Below are 19,483 nucleotides of genomic sequence, written 5' to 3'. Positions count from 1 at the left end.
TTACACTCACTGCGAGTCACCTCGCGTCACGCACCTGATATTTACATGCAGCTCCTTGAGAGACGCCTCGTAAGTAATTGAAAATGCCTGGTCACGGTGAGGAGCGTGGTTCCAATAGATTTGAAGAAGTGACTCCCTCTCTCGAAACCGGTGAGTGAGGTCTATTGGTCCGTATTACACAGCCAACGCTTTTTGGTGTAGTTGTGTTTCTCCCTTGTCCTCTGTATTAAGCTACGTTCTAAAGACGCACGCTTCAAGACTCGATTTCATTAGGTTGGTCGATTTCATTAAGACCATGGTACTGATGAGATTAAAGCAAATTACACATTGTTGCCAAGTGGTGCCATGATAGGCACGTCACTTTCCGCCAGCCAACTTCACTCAAAATACTGAGATTTTTGTTCCTTCTCTGAACTGCAAATCCCAAAATGCAACTGCATGTGCCTATAAAACCAGGATGTGTGGATTCCTGTCGGATTAAAAACATGAGATGGGCCTCCGGGCAGCCATCCTCAGCAGACGGTTCTGTTTTCCCGGAACACCTCCCCTACAGTCGCAGCAGGCACGGGTCTGGTTTCAGAAGGCTGCTTCCATAATAATTTTACGGCCTGCACTTCCATTAATGTTGCCTGCTGTCAGCGGACGTGCCCGTACTCCTGATTCCGATGGGTGACCTTTCATTCAACCCTTGATGCTCCATCACGGGGCAGACGGCTAGTGGTAGATCACATTAACACTGTACCAACTTTCAGAATTTAAAAGTACCAAGGTTTAGAATGGCTATAATTGCTTGTTCAAACTCCAGCTTTCTTAACCTCCTTCCATATCGTTTATCAACGCCCACCGCCCTCATCCACACAGCGCAACTTATGCGAAACCTCTCCTGGATTAAATATCAGACATTCCCATTTTCTACCCAAACCTCTGTTTCTTAGGCTATCTCAGCATTTGGTTTGGCCATTTGGCACTACATCAGACTCAGAACTCAAGCAACGAAAATTAGGCAAACATATACATATTGGTGATTACACCTATTTGAGCAATGAGAAACTCTAAAAAGACTTTAAAACTGGGGCAAAATAATTACAATGAATTTATGAAAATGTCACACATAGCAAATTTAAAACCTTGGCATCTATGCACTTAAAGGATTCTCTTTACCAACTGACATAGAAACTATTAAAAAAACAATGTATAGTAGAACGCTGCTTACTGTGTATCATCCATGACTTGTCCATAGCCAATAGGTCTCACTTTTGGGACCTTATAAGTATTTAGTTATGCATCACAATATCCTTGGTGCAACAATATCAACCGTTGCATGGCTAAACATGGTCCCAAAGGCTGATTGGCTATGCCAATGCTTGTTTAAGAAGTGCCTTCACCATTGCTTCCTTCCATGGAGGGGGAACCACTCCCGAGGAAACCAAAGAATTAATCAACTCTAAAATGACAGGGGAGACAACTCCTGCCACCTGTCTCAGTATCTTTAGATGTGCCGGGTCTTTGGGCGAGCCAATTTTTACCTGAGACAGCATGCTATCGAGGGCTGACCTATCCATCAGGGGAATAGTCTCCAAGAGAGGTTGGTTACTCTAAGTATTTAAGTTCTGTGTACAGCCCTTGGTCCTAGGAAAGGAGGTAAGGATGGTTTTTATTTTGTTGAGGAAGAACTCTGCTAAATCGTTACAGCGTGAACCTGAGGTATTTGCGGTTACTGGAGGAGGGGGAACTCTAAGGAGTGTTTTGGCAATACGAAAGATCTCACGGGTGGCATTAGCCGCTGTTAAGATTTTGTCTTCGTAGTAAGCTGCCTGGGCTAATTTAATTTCCGCTTTGTGTAGTTTGATTGCCTCTCTGTATTTCGACGACTTGTCGCTGGAGAAGTCCTTCCTCCAAGTTCTCTCGAGCTTCTTACAAGTCTGTTTTAAAACCCGACGTTTAGGAGAGAACCATGCCATTCTATTATTTTCTATTTTAGTTTGAATCAGTTTTTCAGTAAGAAGCAGATCTAGAGAATCTTGAAGTACGTTTATAAAAATTTTCATTGGCAAAGACGGCGTCAGTGGTTGACACTGGCTTCGTTTTCTCTAGCTCTAGGGTCCATTGTTCTATCAACAGTTTGGGCCAGGGATGTGAGCTTGTACGGATTGGTTTCATATGAGACACTATAGATGAAGGGGATCAAAAGAGTGGAATAAGAAAGTGGTCAGACCCTCCCACTAAATCCTGCAAGTTGGAGAAGATGGGGTCTAATACCTGCCCCTTTATATCGGTGACATTGGTAACTTTTTGTTGGAACTGATAGGCCGCAAGTTCCTTTGTGATCTCGGTTGCAGCCATCTGTAAAGGATTATCAAAGTGAAGATTGAAATCTCCCTATAAAGTAAAATTGGCCGAGGTACTAGCAAAGTTGGCTGCCAAGTCAGGCAGGAAATTACAGAATTGTGCTGAAAGACCAGGGGGCCGGTATATTAAAATACCCGAAAAGGTGAGCAAGGGAGAGAATCCTAAGGAGAAGGCAGCATTCTCACAATCTGCTATTGAGCTTCCTGACATATGACAGGTTAAATAGTTTTTATAGATTATAGCAATCCCGTCCCCTTTCCCTGTGGACCGGTCGAGCCTCTGGATAGAATACCCAGGAGGAAGCGCCTGGACAAGACCGGGGTCAGAACCAGAGTTGAGCCAAGTTTCCGTCCAGAACAGAACCTCTGGCCTTTCTTCCTCCAAGATGAAGATTTCTGCCGCATGCTTAGGCAGCGACCTGCAGTTTAGTAGGAACATTTTATAATTTTTATGTTTGGCGCAATTAGTGTGTGGGGCTGTTGATAGTTTAAAGCAACAATGAGCACATTCTGTTAGATTACTATCTGGAAGAACGTAATGTTTGTAGTTACCCATTATAGGGCCTGTTAAACGAAACAGCTACTCTGCCTCATAATGCAGCCGTTGTGGAATAGGAGAAACGGGGGTTGTGGCCCCTGGCCCCGACCGGACGCGGACGGGCGCAAACAGGCTTGCCTTTGGCGCGCCTGCGGCATGCCCACTGCGCGCATCCGCTGCGCATCCAGTCTGGCATTCTACCTAAAAGGATTCAGCCCCCGGAAGTGAGGAAGCTGGGGGGAAGAGCCACATCCCTCCGCAACAATCTGCTCTAAAAGCTGTGGCGGCCCGGGGACCGGCGTGTGCAAAATGCGAAGGTGCAGTGCCAAGGTACAGCAAGCTACTAGAATTCGAGTATTATGGCAGTGTGAAATTAAAAGTTTTAAAAGTGCTAACAGTTAAAAACAATGACAGTTAATTAAAATGCTGGCGTTTCTGGTAGTAAGCGCTGCTGCTTACCGCTGAATGCTGCCTAGGTATTGGGTAATGCCATCTTTTATTTGCACTGACCACGGTGGAAGGAGCAGAGTTCTATGCAGCCGCACGCCTTTTTTTTTCTTTCTTTTTTTACACAAATTAAGCACTGGACCATCATTGTTATCATGAGTCATGCTGACGGCATGTATGGTAGACACTCAACATGTATTCATTTATTCCGCATGTTCCTTGATGGCAGAACAACGGGCAGCCTGTGAATCTACAGCGATTTCAAGCTTTAAAACTGTTGCTTGAGGGAACTAACTGTTTCTTTATTTACTAGAGCTAATAGCAGTTGACTAAAGCTGCAAGATTCTTTAGGTGTGGGTCATGCCTTCCTGTGGGTAACCAAATAAGGCAAAAAAATTATAGACACATTTATTAAAAATGTCATTGCTCTTAATTATTGGAGGAAATGAACATAAGAGTTGAATGTGGTCTTGTTTTATATTGAGCTCTAGTAGCTAACTGCATGATCTCCTCTGCTAAAACAGAACAAAAGTTTAAAAAGGTGACCTCTATAATGTGTTTTACTCGATCAATACAGGAAGGAATGCTCCGAAATCTACAGAGAAGTGTTGAACAAGAGGAACTGGTATGGAAAGCTAAATTAGCGAAGTCTGAGGCAGACCTAAACGAGGTATGTTGCAGACAACGGTATTATGGTTGGTTTTGTGTATGTCAAGATTGCATTTGATATTCTACAGAGTACTATAATAAATTGGAAATCTCATGTACTAAGCTTATACAAGCAACCACTTCCTTCCCTAAACTTCTGGCTACTGAAAAGCAATTTTAACCAGTGTTGCACAGGTTTGAGCCCCTGGACACTGTCAAACTTCTGACCACTTTCCCCCAAAACAGATGGGCAACAGAAGACATTTCTGTGGCAAAGATAGTTTACACCAAATATTCTGAGGAAAAAGTGCTTTTGCCTCACAAATAGTAAAGAACATTAGAAAAGTTCATATTAAACTAATCCAGTTGTCACTGGTGTTGTAAGGTGCTCTATACAGGAGTGTCTCTCTCTCTCTCTCTCTCTCTCTCTCTCTCTCTCTCTCTCTCTCTCTCTCTCTCTCTCTCTCTCTCTCTCTCTCTCTCTCTCTCTCTCTCTCTCTCTCTCTCTCTCTCTCTCTCTCTCTCTCTCTCTCTCTCTCTCTCTCTCTCTCTCTCTCTCTCTCTCTCATTTATATATATATATCGCTCTCCATCTCGCTCTATCAAAACAATACCCTTTCAGGTGTGGAGTGCAGCATAAGTTATGCAAAAAAGAAGCAAAGCTCTCTGGGTAGTTCCCAAATTTAGGTGGGTTGTAGAGAACCCTACAACACCAGAGACACTCTAAATTTGCCCTCCTCAAATGTCTGCTTTTCTATCAAAGGTTTTTAAGCATAGGATTAGCACAGTGCAATCCATGCTGAGATAGAAAGGGACAAAGTCTTTTGCCATTTCTACAGCAAAGTCTTTTATGTATAGGTTTAGGATAGCGCTATCCATGCAAAGCCGTAAAATGACAAAAGCCTTTTACCACTGTAGGCACAGTATTACAGCTGTGGATTAGTAAAATACCATTCAAGCCAACCTGAAATGAATTGAAGGTTGGTTTGGATGGTGTTTTACTAATCCAACGCTGTAAAATGACAAAAGCCTTTTTCCAATCCAGGCACAGTATTACATCATTGGATTAGTAAAATACCATCCAAGCCAACCTGAAAACATATGAATTGAAGGATGGCTTGGATGGTATTTTAGTTTTTTTTTTTGTGTGCACAGTTGCCACTGTGTAGTTATAGTAAGTCAGTTTCCATAGGAAGGGTGTTTTTATTTTCGTAATAATTTTGTTGCCATTGGTTGGGTTTTAACGAAAAAAACAGGTTTTGCAACCTCCTTTGCTTCCTGGACGTTTTGAGTAATCCATGATATAAGGGACGAGAAAAAGGGTGGGGAGTGGAGGGAGGCGTTCAAAACTTAATTTTTCCATATTACAGTTTTGGAAGGGGTACAGAAGAAACAGTTGAATGGAATTACACCAAGTTTGGCTGGAAGTTATAACTTTAGTCAGAACGCATGCTTTTTGTTATCTGGTGTTAATCCGTACAGCTGTTTTTGAGAAATCTGCATTCAAAGATCGCTTGGGATTTAAAAAATTGGAGTATTTAGATAGTTGATCTCGCTGCACTCCTGTGGTACCGTAAACTTTAAAAAAAGAAATGGAGAAATCTGACTGTCTGAGAGTCTTCTCCTCCTGTTTGTCTGCGGGACCGAGTGATCTGATAGGCTGGCCGCAACATGAAGAGAAAAGTTGTGACTGCCATTACAGGACTCTGGGACTCTGTCCCCTTGTCCTGAAATTGAAATTAAATCCACACATAAGGGGGCAGGGTAGGGGGTACCCTGCCCCCCGGCTCTTCTTAGTGGACCCATGAATGGTGCCTGTTAAATACCTCATCTGAAGTAGATTTTTAAGAGAACTTCTTCATTTGTATACAGTAGCCAATAATAAGGCATTCACTACCAGGGCTTATGGACAACTCTCCTTAGTACGTAAAACTGCCCTACACATATTCCTGAAATGAGCAGAATGGTGTGCACCATTTTAAGGGTTTGCAATCATACTGTGACTTGAACCGTCTGAGTCACCCACAGATGATATATTCTACAACAATGTTTAATGTCTCTGAATTTTCACTGAACTTTTGGAAATAAATATATGCACTTTATAAATCTCCAGTTTATATAGAAATTATTTACAGCACTGTATAACTCTTTAACGTCAGCATATACACATGAATCTACAGGTGAATACTATATTGTAAGGAGAAGCTTTAGCTTTCCTCAAACTTTTGGTAATAAGCCTTTGAATTAAGATACAACCTATTTGAAACACACCTTTGCAACTCACACTATTTAATCTCAGTCTCCCCCTTTCTTTAATGAAGTACTTCTTGCAATTAAAACTTCACTTGTAGCTCAAGTGTGCATTATAACTATGAGATATTGTGTTGTTGGTTGTGGGGGAAACCCCTACTCAAGCAACATCCACAATCCTTGGCAGGGTGAACCACAAAAAATCACTAAATTAACCTGTGATTAAGCCTCTGGTAGCTTGGCACAAAAGTAGTCTGGCTTAATTTATAGGCAATGTTTAAAGTATATATGCAGTACTCAAACAGTAATAAGGTGAAAACACAACACAATAAAATTCCCACACCATTTTCAGATAATGTGGTACAATTTAATAAATTATTTGACACCAAAACTACTAAAATCCAATCCAGCAGAACCGGAGATAGGCAATTTAAAAAAATTGAGGTCTTGGCGCAGAGAGGCCAGTTTGTGGTTGCAAAGTGCCAGAAACTTCAGGATTTCTTTTCTCCAAGGGGGAGCTCAACTGATGCCACACCAGGGGTCAAGGACCTGATAAGAACCTCATGGGAATCACAAACTCACTCCAGCATAGGCCTGCAGGGCTCTGGCAGGTCCATTTGTTGGTCCAGTGCAGCAGGTCAGCTGGAAGTTGCAGGGAGACCTCTAGTGCTTGTTGTGTCTCTTTAGCTCAGAATATGAGGCCAGTCAGTTGACCCTTGGAGTCACTTCAAGCCTAGGATGAAGGGTTCAGGTCCAGTCTTTCTTCTCAGACAGCAGGGCAGACCTCAAGCAGCAGGGTAGTCCTCCTGCAGAAGGGCAGTCATTTGTCTGTACTACCCACAGGTCCAGGAGTGGGTCTGAGTGACCCATTTTCATACCTGCTACCCCTTTGAAGTTGGAGAAGCTTCTGGAATTTCCAGCCCTACAGTACTGTCTGGAATTTCCTGCCTCCCTGCTCTGGTTCCAGTCTTTATGGACTCTCTATAGGCTAGTTTGAAACCTTTTGTGTGTAAGCTGAGCAGTGTCTTTTGTAGTGCAAATGTCACAAGTGAAAGCTCCGACCCTATCAAGTCAGGATGGCCCTTCCTGACAATACCCAAACCCTCTATTGTGGTACTGTCTGGGAGGAATATGCAAGGGCCATAAGACAACTAAACTTAACCCTGTGACCCAGGATACAGTCTGTAGGCACCAAATGGTTAGGACTAAAAAACAATGCCAACTTTCTAAAAGTGCGTTTTCGGAATTGTGACTTAATATTTGACTTTACCATTGAAGAGAGTTTTAAATTACAATTGCTCAGACACCAAACATGACATTCATAGTTTCCTCAAAACACATGGTAGCACATATTAAAAGTAATAAGATAACTCAGTGTTATCCTATGGGAGAAGTAGACCTTGCAATAGTGAAAAACGAATAGGAGAATTTTTAACTACCGGGACTTTTAAAACTTAAAAGTTCATGTTATGTTATGTTATGTTATGTTATGTTACAGCGTTCTTTTATAGCGCACGGCTACTCGAAAAGAGTGTCCCGGCGCTTTCCACCTGCATCTCAGAATAAAAATAACACAACACAGCAAAAAAATGAGAAAAAGAACTGAAACTTAAGCAATAAGAACAGCCTAAAGATTAAAAAGCCAGGTCTTCAGGCTCTTCCTGAACTGGAACAAATTGACAGTGCTGCGCAGCGAAAGAGGAAGCGAGTTCCACAGCTGTGGGGCTTTGCAGCTGAAAGAGCGCCCTCCCGTGCGGGCCTTCCTCACCCGAGGGACCACCGCTTTGTAAAGGGATTCCGAGCGCAAGGAGCGGACTGGTCGATAGAAGGCTAGTCTCCGCCGCAGGTATCCAGCCCCTGATCCAAACAGGGCTTTGTGCATCAGAGTCAGGGATTTAAACTGGATCCGCTTCCGGACAGGCAGCCAATGTAGCGCCTGAAGCAGCCCGGAAGCTCGGGCTCGTCTACGCAGGCCAAAGATAGCCCGGGCGGCAGAGTTCTGTACCACCTGTAGGCGCTGAACTAGGTAATCAGGGAGGCCAAGGAAGAGGGCATTAGCATAATCAAGCCTCGAACCGACGAGAGCCTGCACAGTAATACGCCTGTGCTCCTCAGACAGCAGGGGCAGGAATTTACGGAGCATTTTCAAAATTCCATAACAGGTGCCAGCCAGACCCAGAATGTGTGTTCGCAGCGATAGCTGGTTGTCCAGCTTGACACCCAGGTTTTTAGCCACCAAGGAAGACTGTGCAGGAGGGCTCATGTCGGACGGCCACCAATGCTGCCATTCCGGATCGACACCGCAACCAAAAAACAGAACCTCGGACTTGCTCGAGTTGGCCCTTAGACTGTTCCGTTGGAACCAGTCAAAGACCAATGTAAGACAGTCCCGAATTCTCCCTCCATCAAACTCCTGGTCTTTCCCGCATGTGAAGAGGAGTTGCGTGTCGTCGGCGTAAGAGATGATCTGGGCCCCATATGCTTCCACCAAGGCCGCCAAAGGGGACATAAAGATGTTAAACAACGTGGGGCTCAACACAGATCCCTGTGGAACCCCAACTCCCAATGGCGGCATCTCGGCAGAGCTCTGGGAAACCCAGACCGTCTGGCGGCGGCCTTCAAGGAAGGATGTAAACCACCTGAGCGCCGTCCCCCTAAGGCCGATGTCATAAAGCCTCGCTAAGAGCGCCCTGTGGGGGACGGTGTCGAAGGCCGCCGATAGATCTAACATGACCAGCATCGCCCACCCGCCGACATCAAGAGTCTCCCTGATGATCTCAGTGACCTCTAGCAATGCCGTTTCCGTACTAAAATTAGGACGGAAACCGGATTGAGATGGATGGAGCAGATTGTTAGCTTCCAGAAAGCGCGACAGGACACCGTGGACGTGTTTTTCCGTGATCTTCGTGAGGGCCGGAAGAAGTGAAATTGGCCTATAATTGGCCAGAACCTCGACGTCGAGACCCGGTTTCTTTAGGAGGGGGATCACCATCGCTCTCTTCCAAGAGCTGGGGACCCTCCCCTCCCTCAGCGAGGCGTTGAGGATGGGATTAACCAGCGGATTCACCACCTCCGCCATCCCAGCCAAAAATTTGGCGGGGCAGGGGTCAAGTGGCGAGCCAGATTTCAAATTGGCCAACAGCTGCCTGGACACATCGCTGGAAACAGCAGGAAAATCAGACAGCACCGCCGTCGGTGTGTGCGGAAATCCGCACCCAGCCCCGGTGACGCCGGTCATGCCCAACCTTTTAAACACAATGCACCCTACCTAAGGGGTGACTTATGTGTATATAAAAGGAAGGTTTATGCGTGGCAAAAGCTTTATTTTGCCAGACCGATCCTGCAGTTTAAAACTGTGCACCCAGGCTGCAATGACAAGCCTGAGGCAGGTTTAAAGGGCTACTAAAGTGGGTGGCACATTTAGTGCTGCAGGCACACTAGTAGCATTTAATATACAGGCTCTGGTTACATGTGGTACCACTTTACTAGGGACTTGGAAGTATATTAAATGTGCCAATTGTGTGTAAACCAATATTTTATCACTGGTTAGAAGTGGTAAAGTGCACAGAGTCCTAAAACCAACCAAACAGTAGGGTTGAAAGCAAAAGGTCTGGGGGTCTACCAGCCAAGGGGGTCATTTCTAACAATAGTTTTTAACATAAACAATGAGACTTGCCCCCCGTACTAAACTGTTTCTCTTTGAGGTGCAGTAGCCTGGATGATGTCATCAATGATGTAATTTGAGATAACATCACAAATATTTTTATATACACACACAGACATGCACACGCTCAATCAATCAAATGTTTGTTTGCTAAAACCATAACAATTTATCCTTGATATAAAAGAAGTCAGCAGTAAAATTTTGTTAATTGCTTAAAACCGTAAAAGCCTTTTGTGGTCACTTATTAATATTCAAGTATGTACAAGGATATTTAGAAAACAAATAATGGTTCAAATAATAATATTCAAGTATATAAAAGAATGTATGGTAAATAATTAATGGATCAAAGCATTAATTAGTCCATGTTCCACTGTAAAGTTAAAATGATGCTTTTCCAACATAATTCTAGATTGAAGAATGGTCTCTCTCAAGATCCAGTCACCCTTTTTCAACATTACTGGTCAGTGACTGGAGATTCAGTCACACGCACACACGCATGCACACACACATGCACACACACACCCCCACCCACCCCACCGCTTAAATGCACATCCTTTCAACACTGCTCAGTACAAATAGTGTGGTAACTAAGGGAAATCTACACCAGTCACATTTCACTCCAAAATGGAAATCTCTGAAAATGTCAAGAAAGAAACATCCTTGAGCTAGTGATTACAACACCAGGTCCTTATGTACAAAGTTTCCTGTTAAGAAATCTTAAATTGTGACAATTAAGGATTTGCAGTTTGCAATTTCTTGTCCGGAATGTACAAAAATTGATTTGGAAAAGGTATACCAACTTTTACTGAATGCATTTGTATTTTGCCAACTGACCTATGTATTAATAGGTCGGTTCACAAAATTCAGAATTGTAGTGGGGTGCAATTCGACCTACCTCATTAATATGAATGAGGTAGGTCACAGATTACGACCCCCTACTATTGGCTACATTCACAGACATGGAAACCTGCTGGGGTCAGCAGCCACCATGTCTGTGATTGCTTATAATTAAAGCATTTTTTTTAAGTAGCCTGTTTTCCTTAAAGGAAAACGAGATGTGTTTAAAAAAAAAAAAGGAAAAATTACACAGACCTTTTTTTAGGAGCAGGCATTAGTCCCAGAGACCACTGCCTGCTCCTTAAAAACTTTTTTTGTGAACATTCACTGATAGGAAGGGGTCCCTTTGAGGACTCCTTCCCTTTTGCGAATGTCATACCACCTGTTTTGCGACCGGATATTGCTCACAAAATATTTATTCATCCCTAATGGAATTGGTATCTGGAAGCGATGCCCTTAACACACCTCTTCCAAATACTGATTCGGTATCTACTCCCAAAACCAAACATCTGACTGAATCACAAATTGAGTTTGGCGAATTGTAATAAACAGGTTTGCAATTTTATGAATCAAAGCCTTACCGGTGGTGAAATAGGTCAGGACATGAAGGCCCCATTGTCCAATCAAATATTCAGCCTTGTGTGGGATGTTCTGTAAAACCTTAACTCTTGTGTCTTTATTTTTTTGAAATATTTGTTTCTATTGTTGGAAGAGTTCGTAAAAGGCACCAATTCACCTTACAATACATTCATAGAAAACAGCCTTCACATCTTCTTCTGACTCATCACTTTATGGCTTAAAATAATAAAACCAAATATTGCACATTATCTCACATTTTATCACTGGTAAACACAACCTCCATATTCCAAATCATCCCATAGCCTCAGGAATCTACTATATGTGTTTGACCTTAGTGCACAACAATGTTCTAGTCCCATAATTTTCAACATTTTAGACCGCCAGTGTTAAAAGGAGGGGGAAAACATCAAACCACCAATTCTGCAGAATTACTGATCTTGCTAGAACAGTAATAAAAAAAAAACGTTTTTTCTTCTGCAGCAATTTTATATTGGCGTCTGACAACCCAATAATGTTGCCTTGGTATTGTTTGAAAAGTTCATCTTAACTGTTCGTAGGCAATATTCCTGCATAGCGACCCAGTACGCCATTATTTTAGGGCAGTTCCAAATGATATGTGTCCAGTCGCCCTCACCCTCCATCAAACAACTAACGCATCTTGCTAATATCAAGGGATTCATTTTATTGAGTAAGACTGGTGTTCTATACAGCAATCATTTAGTATAATATTGTATGCAGTAATTTTTTTCCCCCTTTAACAGAGAGAAATTAAACAAATTGTTCTTCTTCCAAGCCTCTGCGGAAATCAGAAGGCCCTCCTTTACTTGCCATTTCTGTTGAGTTTTACTAGAAGCATTGGGTTATCTTTTCTTTCAAAATGTACCTGCCCAGTACATCATAGATCCACGTGTTTTAAATATCAATCAAATATTCTGATAAATCAATGCTGATGATATTTCTGCTAGGGTCTAATTCTGTTAAAAAATGTTTTATACTGGTAAGTGACCATTGAATCGAGGTTTTGGAAAATCTAACGGTGGGTACGATTTTGGACTAGCTTTTCCAAGTGTTGAAATTTTACAAAATCTGCAATGCAGCAAAAGCCATTACTTTCCCTCCTTTGAGCGTTTTTTTATCTACTAATTGGAGATGGCCCATTGAAATCTCCATTAGACAAGTTACGCTACATATTGTAATATTTTAACAATTGCTCCTTTCGTTTTAGGGACCATTATAGCAACTTATCTAACCTTTTTGCGTGATTTGGTAAGATGTAAGAAATCATCTAGCTACTATTCCTGTAATATTAAATACAATTTTTAAAAAACTGTCTACCCATTTTGATGCTTCGTGAAGCTTAAACAGTCTATAAAAATAATGTGCAGAATTTGCAAAGTAGTATTCTTTCACGTCGAGCAAGCCGAGGCCCCATCATTCACAGGTCTATATAAAGTGCCTAGTGCCAACCTTGGTGTTTTATTTGCCCAGATATAAGCTGAAAACATCCCCTCTAACTCTTCAAAAAATTTCATCTGAAGGGAACATGGAATCACAGAGAATAAAAAAAATTGCACAAAAGGTAAAACTGGCATACAAATCAAATCAATACGTCCCATTAAAGCGGTTGGCAAAAAAGTAACCTAATCTTATTAATCAGAGGTGATTAATTCATGCAAGTAAGTTGTTTGTATTCTCTGTTGTGCAAATTCCTAAATAGCACTCTTGTTTAGGGTTACAAGTGGATGGAATTCTAAAGATAGTGTCTATTGTGCAGTTGCATAATATAATTTCGGTTTTTTAACCTATTGATCTTGTAGCCACTCAGATTGAAAATATTGGAAAATATGAAAAAAAAAAATCTTCTGGTCTCCAAACTGGGTTATAAAAATTGGGTCAACGTGTAGTTTGATTTTGTTCATTCTGCTTATAGGAGGCTCTATGCTCCTGTGAGCTCTTAAGGCTATAGCGAGTAGTGCTATCAAGAGAGCAAAAGGTATGGGGGAGTGGGGACAGGTTTGTCTTGTTCCCCTATTAACCTTACAGAAGCCTATTTCCACTGTCAGTCAGTCAAAAGGTCTTTATTTCGATTTGCATCATAAAAGACATGCTATACATATAAAACACAATCCATAATAAATTCTACTAGTATAGTCCATAAAATCCATAAATAAATACGTACTAAAAACAAAATAAAAAGTTGTTAAATACAATAAAAAGACTCTTTATAATTTATAATTAGTAGACCTATTGTACCTTTATACATTCTAGTTATGATCAGTGGGGAATCCAAATTCCTTACGAATAATAAAAAGACTCTCCCAACAGACCAAGTCAAATGCCTTCTCGGCATCTAACTATGCTTGGGTGGGGATTTGCTTTTGTTTAAAGTAATCTAGAGCCTCAACCAGGTATTTTGTGTTGGAGGACAATTGTCGGTCTGAAATAAAGCAGCATTGATCTTGGTTGATAATTGTTCCAACAATTTTACTTCTACAATTTGCAAACACTTTCATCACTATCTTATAGTCAACATTTAAAATACTAATCGGTCTTAAGAGTATTATTTTACCTGCACTTATCTTTCTTTAAAAAACTTACCATCATTGATATATAAAATCATGGTGGGATTTTACCTCTACTAATAATGTGATTGACTAGCTTTACTATTTCAGGGTCAGAACAAATACAAACTTCTTATATAGTTCGGCCAGTATACCATCCCCACCACATGCCTTCCCGTTTGCTAAAATAGTGCAACAATATGGCGAGAGGGAAAGGATTTCAGGGATATAAGCACGCAATCACTTTGGTAGACTACTTTTGAACATGGCATTTTAGGTTTTTAGGTCTCGCATACGCAGCACGCAAGCGCTGCTTAGTAGGGACCTCTTGGAATCGCTCTGTACTTTCTTGGAAACTCGTGCATGTTTTGCACTGTTTCCAATGAGTACTCGTGCATGCAGAGCGTTTTCCTTGCGGGAGCAAGCAGCGGCGCCATCTGTTTGTAATTATCGCGCCTGCCGCTGCTCGCTCCCGCAAGGCAAACGCTCTGCATGCATGAGTGCTCTTTAACTTTCGCAGCCGCTGGGGCGCGCTTGTTTTAACAAGATGGCAGTTCATTAGTAGTGACTCTGGAGTGGGAACGGAGTGATGGTAAGGATGCCGTGCGGGATTAGGCGGCTTCGAGTTTCATGGACGGCAGGCCATCTGTTCGTCCCGCCAACATTTTACTCCTGCAGCTATAAACGTTCCTGCACCTTGGGGACTGCGGCCTGGAATTAGAGCGCTTCTGCTTTTCATTAACACCAGATTCAGTAACTAATTTTGTTGTCCGGATAATCCCCTTTTACTCTTTCGTTGGCGCTTGCTTGGCATGCCAGATGACAACTAAAATCCCAAATGTTGAACAGTCGCCAAGGCCTCCACCTTCCCAGCGCTGGCGGCTTTGAGCTACTTGGGACGCGGTGTCAAGCCTGACAGAACCCCGATGCCCCAATATTCATTAAGGCCTGCTGGTGATTTGTGTAGATGTCCTTCCACCTCGCTCTCCAGCGAGCATTTCAATGCTCGGTTTGTCCTCTGCCTTTCGCTGAGTTCATTTCTTATTGTTCCAAGAGCAACCACGGTCTTTGGGGTATTGTAAATCGATTGCTGCTGTATATTGGTTTTGTAGTTACACTTATTTTAAAAGCTCTCCCATGCCTCGTCGCCAAATGGAAAGGTCCTAACACTGATGAAAAGTTTTCCGGGCTTCCAACCAGTGAACTGCTGGTATCACTGATGCAAATGAGCAGTTGCATGGCTCACTGAGCTGAAACGTGCGCTGGGCTGCATGTTTAAATGCCGGCAAGGCCCACTCGGCCATCCAGCAGTCTGAGCTCAGTAAACTGAGTACCAATGCAATGGGCAATAGCAGCATCTACTGTTCACAGCACTTAGAGATGGCAGCAGGTGGTATAAGATGCTATATACAAAAGTGATTGTTACTCTAAGCATAAAGAATACCTGTGCCTTTAGTGAACATTTATTTAGAAAACGTAGGTTTTAGCAATCAATGAAATGAAATTTGTTTAACACTTTAATTTTGCTGTGGAAACAACATCGCATAGGCACCGTAAAAAGAGCAGAAAGGGGTAAGGGAGCAGTTGGTGAAACATTGCACTGTTATCTACAGCGTGGATCCTCCCTCCTCCCGAGTAATCTTTCCATCTCTGGCAACGATCACTTCAAACAGGGAGGATTTGCTCGACAAAATGTTGTTTGACCCCTCTTAATGTAGCGTGTGGGGTAAAGATCCGTGACAGCTCTCGTGATTTCTAGCTACCTGAAGACGTCCAGTCGTTGTATCTGGTGCAGACATTACCATAAGGTCATTTGCTACTGCTGAGAAATGCGGCTCAGACCGCTGGCCTGAAGACACTCACACTCTCCTCTTCAGTCCAAAGAATACTCAGACATGGTTTGGCGATGCACTGGAACCTCCCCCACCCCTAATATTAAAATCCTGGGATAAATGAACCGTTCTTTCTGCAGAGAAGACTTGGGATGTGTTATGAAAAAACAATGTTTTTAAATCTTGGCATTTTTTTAATCATGTAATAAACAAGCAGTTGGATAATAAAACAAGTATTGGCATAGCCAATAGGCCTCGCCTTTGAGACCTTATAAGTGTTTAGCCATGCAACAGTTGATGGTGTTGCACCAAGGATATTGCGCTGGATAACTAAACACTTATAAGGTCCCAAAGGAGAGACCTATTGGCTATGCCATTGTTTGTTGCAAGATGTAAAAGCCACCTAGGTGGCATTGCTGAGATGTTTATGAAGCACTTTAGGAAAGGTAGGGTAGAGGTAGGACAGTGCACTTTAAAAAAAGAAGTATTCTAGCGCTGCATATAAAGTAAAAGAAAGAGCAAGTCTTGATTATGTAAGATTTAAATTATATCAATGGTTATTGTTCAAATCAAAAATCCTGGTTACATCTGCCTATATTAAGGTTATTCAGGCAGGATTTTTTTAATATAGTTTTCCGATGTGCAGCCTTATTTGCAGTAAGGGATGAAATCACATAAAAATCATCTGAAAGTGATTTTGTTCAATGTTAATGTCCTGAACAATAAACGAAAGGCTAAAACAATTGGGGGTTGGCTGAAAGGTCATTATCCCAATAATTAATTCAGGAAACATATTTTCGAGAAGGGGTAGAGCAGAGCTGTACAATGTTCAAGCAGTGGGCTGTATTTGAATGCATTTCATGTGCAAGGACTGTTCATGGGAAAGTTGCGATTTATATAAATTAACGTCTTTAATATCAGATTATCTCTTCCCAAACAGACCAAAGGAGAAGATGGGCCTTAATAATAGTGTTAGAGCATACATTTTAGCAACAGTTGTTCTGATAGTAGATGATCCAGCTCCTCTGATAGTTATGCCAGACACTTATAACTATTCCTGGAAAATTGATTCAGAGAGGGGATTTACATTTTCTCCCCAATTCCAGTGCATGGCTCTTCAACAAATGTGCGCAAACAAAATAAGCCCAAAATGGCAAGGTCCATGTCCGAATATATGAAGAACTTAACTTTGTCTGCTCTATGGCGAGAGACATTTCTGACTAGGCACGAGTATTCTTGTGTCTCAGAAAGGTATAAATCTGCAGCAAGATTAGATGACTTTCTCTCCTCCTGTGAATTAGGCGTAATTAGTTACAGCCACATGCCATATTGTTTTTCTGACTACTTGTTGTGATGGTGGTGACTGGGATTAAACTAGATTAGCAAATTAGTAGACGGACCTTCAGTAAAGTGAAGTTTGAAGTCTTAGGGCATCATTAGGATGGCGGGTGGACTTTGTCCGCCTGCCAATCTGTCGTGCAATGGGACCGCCCGCCATTGGTGCGGGGGTCCTGTAGGTGAAATTAGGATGCGTCTGCCACACTGGCGGGCGCATCCTGCATTCCTGACATTGCGGCGGGCGGTGCTCTCAGCACCGCCCGCTGCAATGCCAAGAAGGCATGCCGTGCACTTCCATGCACAACATGGCAGGCACCGCGTGGTGCCTGCCATGTTGTGCATGGAACTGCAGGGGGGTACCATAGGTACCCCCATATGCACACCCCAGAATCCCTGGGGGCCCGTTACGGGCCTGCAATGTCAAAAACCGCCTGCCTGCATTGTAATATGGATGGCGGTGTCTACCAGACACCGCCACCATATAAAATGCTTTTCCACCCGGTAGGCAATCGGGCGGATTGCCTACCAGCAGAAAACCGGCGGACGGGCCCTGTCCCCCCCGCCATGGCGGGGGAAATTAACAGCGGGCGGTGATTTTTAGCGGGCGGATCGCCACCGCCCGATCCGCCCGTTATCCTAATGGGCCCCTTAGTTTGGTGCTCTGAGACTCTGAAGGATATTGTTAATTATTTTAAATTGAATACTAGCACAATAAGTGTGGAAATTGTTTGGGAAGCATTTAAAGCTTACCTTCGCGCTTGTATAACTTCTAGAGATACTGTGGTAAAAGGCACCTCGCAGACCAGAAAGCAGGGTTAGAAATTGCAGTGAATCAGGACAGTGAAAAGTTAAGAATTAAATCCCATACAAACAAACTGAACCTTAGGAAAGCTAAAAGCCTAATGTAATAGTACTATTATGAGCAAAGATATATCTCTAGTAATGTGTATCTGCAAAAGATATATGAAGAAAGTGAATATGCAGGCTGGTTTCCAGCATGGCAAGCTCGTGAGAGACAGGCACAGAATAAGATCGCATGACTCTTTGAGGTAGAAATAAAGACACGGATCTCATCCAAAACGAATAAAGAACATTTTTTAAACATTATGAGCAAATGTAAAGCGTGGAGCAAGAGATTGATACTACCCACCTTAGATGCTTTATGAGCCAAATCTCCATCCTGGAGTTAAAACCGGGACAATCGTAAGCGCTAATGACTGTTTTTCCTAGAGAAAATCAAGGGGTCACCATGTGTTTAGCAAATGAGAAGGCGTGTGGCGGGGCTGGTATAGCGGGCGAACTATATAAAAACTTTTGTCAATTGTATAAAAGGCTACTTTTTAAAACTAAGAAATTGTGTACGAGCTCCCTTTGTAGCAAATGACTGGGTCATGGTCCTGTGTTACTTCTGGGGCGCAGAGGAAGCTTATCTAATACTGTGCTTGAGCTGTAGGGGCTGAAGCTAAACAGGGGCCATTTCAAAGTCCAGTACTAGCCACCTCTGCCTATGCACGTCCCAATGGCAGATGTGCGCTTGGCATATACCAAAGTAATTGTATAGTTAACAGAACATCACAAAAAATAAAACCTAGTAAACAACCCCTTGAAAACAATCATATTGTAAATACATAAGTCATATTTTAAGAGCTGCCTGCTTGCCTCTCAATCTTTCCATTACTCCTCGGGGGTCTGTTCAGTTGATGAGGGTGCAATGTCCTGATGCTGGACTTATCCTTCAGCAACTGAGATGAACACAGTGGTGAAGGCAATATTAGCATTTACACATTTAGTAATGCCGTTTTTTGGAGGGATTCAATTCAAGCATAAACACTGAATCTAGTAATCTACAGTACAAGTATGATGTAGAAAGGTACTGTACAGTACTAGAAATAAAATCAATTTTCCACATTTGTCAAAATACTCCATTTATAATCTGTGTCATAAAATATCCCACATTGTCCTGTTTTCAATTGCAAGTTCCCTAACTTTGCTTTGCCGTGTTGACGGTTATTTCTTCTTTTTACTGCATAATAAACAAGGTATATATCCTAATATTGCTAATGATGCATCTGATTAGTAAAGTGAGCATTGTTGACAGGTTTAACATATTCTCATATTATTGTTCTGTTATTATTTAAAGGCGCAAAACCAAATCCGGTCTTTCGAAGAAACTGTGGAGAAGTTGAAGTTGGAACTCCAAAACACTGAACAGGTTTGAGTTCAGAATATAAACTTCTTATCGCTGAATCTCCTGCTTCCATGAGTACAAAAAAAAGCACTTGAACATGGTTCCCAGTGCACCTCCCATTAAAATAAGCAATTGCAAAACCAATTATATTCTGTGTCAAAAAAATATTTTAAAGGACAGGCTCCACCCACCACTTTCCTGAACATTTTTTTGTGTGTTGCACACATACCTTAAAAACAGACACACCTTCTCT

At 42.3% G+C, this 19,483-nt stretch overlaps 1 protein-coding gene across 6 annotated transcripts in view; it reads left to right on the top strand.

Annotated features, from left to right (window-relative positions):
* Positions 1 to 19,483, top strand: part of RRBP1 (ribosome binding protein 1) — a 250,849-nt gene that overhangs the window by 213,584 nt on the left and 17,782 nt on the right. For all 6 annotated transcript variants that reach the window (XM_085611756.1, XM_085611754.1, XM_085611752.1 and 3 more), the window contains exons 24-25: positions 3,911 to 4,003; positions 19,183 to 19,254. In XM_085611756.1, coding sequence (XP_085467882.1) covers positions 3,911 to 4,003; positions 19,183 to 19,254 — 165 coding nt within the window. The remainder of the gene's footprint in view (positions 1 to 3,910; positions 4,004 to 19,182; positions 19,255 to 19,483) is intronic.

The sequence above is a fragment of the Triturus cristatus genome, chromosome 6, assembly GCF_964204655.1.
Source record: "Triturus cristatus chromosome 6, aTriCri1.1, whole genome shotgun sequence".
In the NCBI taxonomy this organism is placed as follows: domain Eukaryota; kingdom Metazoa; phylum Chordata; class Amphibia; order Caudata; family Salamandridae; genus Triturus; species Triturus cristatus.
This window is presented reverse-complemented; position numbering and strand designations above follow the sequence as displayed.